General features: G+C 42.7%; 1 protein-coding gene across 1 annotated transcript; it reads right to left on the reverse strand.

Moving 5' to 3' along the window:
* Positions 1-3,689: 3,689 nt before the first annotated feature.
* LOC117225888 (mitochondrial import inner membrane translocase subunit Tim17-A) lies at positions 3,690-5,864 on the reverse strand. The gene is made up of 2 exons (XM_033479676.2): positions 5,653-5,864; positions 3,690-4,396 (listed from the first exon to the last, which is right to left on the reverse strand). The coding sequence occupies exons 1-2, from the start codon at positions 5,743-5,745 to the stop codon at positions 3,902-3,904; spliced, it is 588 nt and encodes a 195-aa protein (XP_033335567.1). The 5' UTR covers positions 5,746-5,864; the 3' UTR covers positions 3,690-3,901.
* Between the last annotated feature and the right edge of the window lie 543 nt (positions 5,865-6,407).

Raw genomic sequence — 6,407 nt, forward strand, 5'->3', positions numbered from 1 at the left:
GAATGGACAACCCAAGCTGCCAAAGGCGGTATACAACCCGTCTAATATACGCATACAATTTTGAAAACGTTACAGCAGCGTCCGAGAACAAAAGAAAGAATACAAATTTTTTCCCTAATAAAAAGATAACAAAAAATCTGAATGCAAAAATACCGTGATTCTCGAAAGCTTAAATTTCAACTCGTCACACACAAGGCCGAAAATGATTTTATTCGTTCTCGCGAGTCCAAAAGTACTTTGGAATGATATCCTTGTTGGCATTCAACGATCATAGTTTTCCTTGGTGCCCAGAGGTATCGTCACTCCTCGACCGTTATTTTGTGTGCGTTGAGTTTTTTGTTTCAGTTGTTTGGGTCTATGCAGTCTGTCGCAGTTATATAAACGGATTTAAAAGGACACTAAATATAATAGCACGTGTACATACTCTGGATAAAATATACATCATTATTTAACTGGATACGCGGTATTGCTTATTTGCTTTTTTCCATCAACCCTGTCATTAACACGTTGGCTGTCGTGGGGGTCACCGGTGACCGGCACTCGACGACGCGACGAATAGTTAAAATACATGATTAGGGTAAACATCGATACGTATAAATTTTTAAATAATATAATATTGTAATAATTGTAATTTATTACAATGCGCCACACGAAAAATGCATAAAACAAGTTTATACAACTAAACTTATCTGCTGTAAATAATATTTCAACATAATATGCATCGCATAATGAAAAATTCATGTTGGCGCCTTGGGCAAGTCACGTAAAATTCGCGCGGCAGCCAACGTGTTAATTGCTACAATGTTGATACGACGGTTCATATTATTTTACTTTAACACAAATTTACGAGATTAACACGTTGAACGCCACGGGGGTCACCGGTGACCGGCACTTAACTTGGCGGTGACGCCATGGGGGCCACCGGTGACCGGCGCGCCCAAATTGATAGAAATATATATAATTTCAAACAAATGTCAATATCTAAAATTTTGTATTGTTACCATCTTCAATTCAATTCTGTCGCAATTAACATGTCAAACATGGTTATACACTGTAACTTATCTATTGCAGATAATATTTCAACATTATATGTATCACATAAAAAAAAATTCATCGTGGCGCCACGGGCAATTTCTGTAAAACCGGCGTGGCATTCAACGTGTCAAACAAGTTAGTCTCGTTCTTCGTGGAACCCATTTATTTCTAAGTCGTCTGCCGTGTCTTTAGTGACAATAATTCGCAAGAGAAAAACGGTACGCCAAAAGATCTACGCTATCGCAAAGCATAAGTGAATCGAATGAAAACGAAGATACTGGAAGTGCATTTTCGATGCATTCGACTAAGCCAGAAAGCCAAAAATTGTATATAGATCCAGAAGATTTTTTGCATCGACTTTAGGCTAGTTTTTCAGACGAAATACGCCGTCGTACGGTGTTTCACATGGTGCCCGATTCCCAGGCCAGGATGATCCAATTCCGAATTATCCACGCCAACGCCGCTCCGGCGGGGATGCTTTTCAGCGTACCACGCGCCGTTGATAGACCGTGCACAATAACTATCGAGATCTCATTGTCGCCGATGAAAGCTGATCCTAACCGAATGCTTATCGAGAGTATAGTCGCCCCTGAATTGGCTCCGCCGAGCGGACCAGAAGCGGCGCGCTAAATCCCGTCGAGGCACCGCGTCCGAGCGCGGCAGGACTTGCTGCTTCGAGTGTCCTCGAAACGGTTCGTCGCGCCGTCACGTGGACGTTGCCTAGGACGGGCCCTTTCGACCGTACAATTTTTCGTACGACCGCTAACTGAATCGTTAAAGGGTTGGCAGGGCCGCTGAGCCTTCGGTAATCCGCGGCTTACACAGGCTTGAGTGTAAATATTGATTCCAATCTGGTGTCAGCGACAATGGGCTTCGGGTCCGGGGGCTGCACCTTCCGAATTGTCCCTGGTCGTTGAGCGCGAGCCGCTGTCAAAACAGTCATTACCACCTTGCCAAATAAACGTTTCTTAGCCACGTTGAGAAAGAGGAAGAGAGGAGAGAGAGAGAGAGAGAGAGAGAGAGAGAGAGAGAAACGTTCTCGTTATCTCTCGGATCTGTGTCCATCGACGATGGGCAACAGATGGAGAAGATAGTCGAGATGGTCGGTCGTGTGCTGGTACTGCCATTCGTTTCTCGAGGTCTTCCGGGTACCGTGCAAGCTAAGCTACTTAGGGGTCTTTGCTCAATTGGGGAAATAGTTTATGTTCTTCTGCCGTAAGATTCGATTGGCAATTTGATTTTTAAATTGTTCCGAGGAACACGGTTTTGCTGTCATTTGGCTTAACGTTTGGAAGGCTCGTGTGTGGAGGAAATGGTTTCTTAAGAGGAACATGTTTGCTAATGTAGATTGTATTCATTTTTTTTTAGGAGAATTGCACTTCTTCAAACTTCTGAATTTTTCATGTAACTGTACTTGTTCAAACTCGCCCATTTTTTAATAGAATTGTACTTCCTCGGACTTCATAATTTTTGATAGAAGTGTACCTGTTCAAACTCGCCCATTTTTTAATAGAATCGTACTTCCTCGGACTTTACAATTTTTGATAGAACTGTACCTGTTCAAACTGGCCCATTTTTTAATAGAATTGTACTTCCTCGGACTTCGCAATTTTTGATAGAACTGTACCTGTTCAAACTCGCCCATTTTTTAATAGAATTGTACTTCCTCGGACTTTACAATTTTTGATAGAACTGTACCTGTTCAAACTGGCCCATTTTTTAATAGAATTGTACTTCCTCGGACTTCGCAATTTTTGATAGAACTGTACCTGTTCAAACTGGCCCATTTTTTAATAGAATTGTACTTCCTCGGACTTTACAATTTTTGATAGAACTGTACCTGTTCAAACTGGCCCATTTTTTAATAGAATTGTACTTTCTCGGACTTCATAATTTTTGATAGAACTGTACCTGTTCAAACTTGCCCGTTTTTTAATAGAATTGTACTTCCTCGGACTTTACAATTTTTGATAGAACTGTACCTGTTCAAACTCGCCCATTTTTTAATAGAATTGTACTTTCTCGGACTTCATAATTTTTGATAGAACTGTACTTGTTCAAACTTGCCCGTTTTTTAATAGAATTGTACTTCCTCGGACTTTACAATTTTTGATAGAACTGTACTTGTTCAAACTCGCCCGTTTTTTAATAGAATTGTTCTCACTCGAAAAATTCACAGGTTTTGATAGTTCTGTTGAACAATTTGTTCAAACTGTTCCATTTTTTTAATAGAATTGTACTTCACAGTTCGAACACTTTCACGTTTTAGTAAAGTTGTAGATACTTCGTCACACCGTTCCACAGTTTTAGTAAAATTGCATCTACTTCTTCAAACTGTTCCATTTTTTTAGTGGGATTATAATCCATCAAACTGTCCCACATTTTTTAGTAGAATTATAATTCTTCAAACTGTCCCAATCTTTAGCAGAATGGACATTCTTCAATCGCTAAAGATTCGCAGTTTAATTATGACGTACACAACCACTTCGAAATGAGAATTTATGTTTCCTACGACTTGTACAGTCTCGTAAATTTCGTGATTATTCATCCGTCACCGTGAAATCTTTTCGAAATATTCACGAAGAATGAAACCTCGAAAATCGGAAACAAATGAGCTCCTTTTGAAATTTCAACAGCGCAAACACACAACAACGTGCGAACAATCGATATTTTATTAAAACACGAAATTCCATGGCACACAGTACACGCGCATCGTTCCAGAATCCCCTAAAAAGATAAAGCCGGTATCAAAGCAGACAGAACGAAACATGCGGGGGAATTTTCGAAAGATCGCGTCGTACCGGGCACCGTCGCAGTAAAGCTAGACCGATCGACAAAAATTCACCGGGATTTTCATGGATCGGCATCATCTGCCCTTGCCGATTCTGTCCACGTCGACAGAGTTCGCGCCGTTCATTTGCCTCGGGGGTAGGTCCGCGTTTACCGGCGTTCCGTTGAAGCCGATTCTGGCCCTAGAGGACAGACCCTGGAACTCGGGAAGATTCTCTGCGTCGTACATCTGTATGTGCTGGGCGAAGGAGTCGGCGTGAAGCCTCGTCGCCATGATCCCGAACCCTTCGACCAACGCCAGGAACACCCCGCCGACGGTCGCGCTTCCTATCATCGACGGGATGCCGGTCCTCGCGGCGAGGACGCCTCCGGTCAGAGCGCCGCTCAGGATCGAGTTCCAAGGATCGTCCTTCGATCTGCAGCGGATCAGGGTGCACTCGATCGCGGAGAACAGGCCACCCCAGAGCGCGAAATTGCCGGCCACTTGGGGCACACGGTTCTTCACCGCCGACAGACCGCCGAGCAGCCTTTTATTGATTCCCGAAGGCGCGTTCCGGAATCCGATGAAGCTCTGCAAGTTCAACACACCTGGTGATGCTGGCCAATTTCGGCTGCCTGCCGATACTGGCTATGACTCGGTCGGTACGGGCAGCTGGCTAGAGAGTCCAAAGGCCGTCCCGGATCACGCGAATTTTTTTAACGCTTTTGGGACTACAGAGTGTCCCAAAAATGTCTCGCAATCCGATAGTGGCGAGTTTCTCAGGTCATTTGAAGCAACTTTTTCCTTTACAAAAATGTTCTCCGAGGCACCGTTAACGAGTTATTAACGAAAAACAGTGCTCAATGAGTGGCGAGCTCAGCTGCCGCGAGGTGGCCGAGCGACGGCGTCAGCGGTCGAGCGGTCGAATCGCAGCTCAGCTGGCGTGAGTCGGCCGAGCCAACGGCGCCAGCGGTCGAGCGGTCGAATCCCAGCTCAGCTGGCGCGAGGCGACCGAGCCAATGAGCGGAACTGGGCTTCGTGCGCTGGTTGGCTGGGCCGCCTCGCGTCAGCAGTACTCGATTCTTATTGGTCACTGCTTTTCGTTAATAACTCGTTAACGGTGCCTCGGTGACAATTTTTGTAAAGGAAGAAGTTGCTTCAAATGATCCGAGGAACCCGCCATTTTCGGATTGCGAGACGTTTTCGGGACACCCTGTATAACACCGGTTAAAATGACTGGCTTTACAATTTCATTTTGAAACTCTTGCATGTTTCTTTCCGCAGCAATGCGACGATTTTTGCGACGATAATTAAAGATGTATTAGAATGAGTTTTATTTCTGTTTTATTTCACTTCATGTTTCATTTCGTTTATTTTAATCAAAATAATTTCGTACCGTGGCCACTTGGATCGATGCCAGTCATTTTGACCGGTGTACTTCTCAAAGTGGAAAAGTATCCTACGATCTGTTTACCGAATACGAAATCGTTCATTAGATGTTTTGTTGTGAAATATGATCGCGCGCATGATTGACTTACGTGACGCCACAACACAAACATAAACATAGCCGCGACGTAACGTGACGTGTCATCGATGTTGTTTCACGCGGTCATTTTGTATACCACGGTCATTGGAATAGGACCTAATTCTTTTTCATATAACGATATTTAGCTAATAAAGCTCTATCCGAACAACGCATGCTGTTTAATCAAAATTGATGGATAATATAAAAAATTGACATGATCCATAAATAATGGTGCAAATTGAACACGACAGAATGAAGTATACATTATCTGACGTTTCTAGCAAAGCGTTGTTTTATCCAAATGAAAAATTGATTGGTTCACCTGAAAGAGTGATCCACAAATGGCACCCATAGTGAAAGCGCCTCCGCAGTCGTCGATAATCCTCCAGGGACACGGTTCCCGGTTATATTCCATTCCCTAGCTCGTCTCCGGATAGTTTCTCGCCTAATTGTTCACTAGCATACTCGAACTACGATACAGGTTTCTATCTCGATGCAGATTTTCTTGTATATCCTTCACTCATAATTTTCCGAGCGACGGCAATTTTTTCTCGTAATACTTATTTACAAAAAAAAACAAAACGTAATAACGTCGTGTATACCGATATAAATTGCGTGAAACCGCCTGTTTTGTAGTAACCCCTGTGACGTTTCCGGCTAATCGCTTTTCTGTTACTATGTATCGATCCGATGAATATTTCACGCGTTGACAGCCGGTAAAATGGTCGCATAAATAATGACCCGGTTCGATGCTCATTTATACAGTCGACGAGCTTTGAAGCGCGAGCCACAGTTTGATTTTTCAAATGAAGAAATAATTCAAGAAGCGAACTTTAATCGATGTTAACCGTTAAATAATAACTTTAATGTTACGGTGACGCGATTTGTGTGCACCTTTTTCGAATTATAATTCTTCAAACTGTTCCACACTTTTCAGTAGAATCATCATTTTTCGAATTGTTGCACTTTTTAGTTGAATTATTATATAATTCTTCAAACTGTTCCACACTTTTCAGTAGAATTATAATTCTTCAAACTGTTCCACTCTTTTCAGTAGAATTATAATTCTTCAAACTG

This window comes from Megalopta genalis, chromosome 6 (assembly GCF_051020955.1).
Source record: "Megalopta genalis isolate 19385.01 chromosome 6, iyMegGena1_principal, whole genome shotgun sequence".
In the NCBI taxonomy this organism is placed as follows: Eukaryota; Metazoa; Arthropoda; class Insecta; order Hymenoptera; family Halictidae; genus Megalopta; species Megalopta genalis.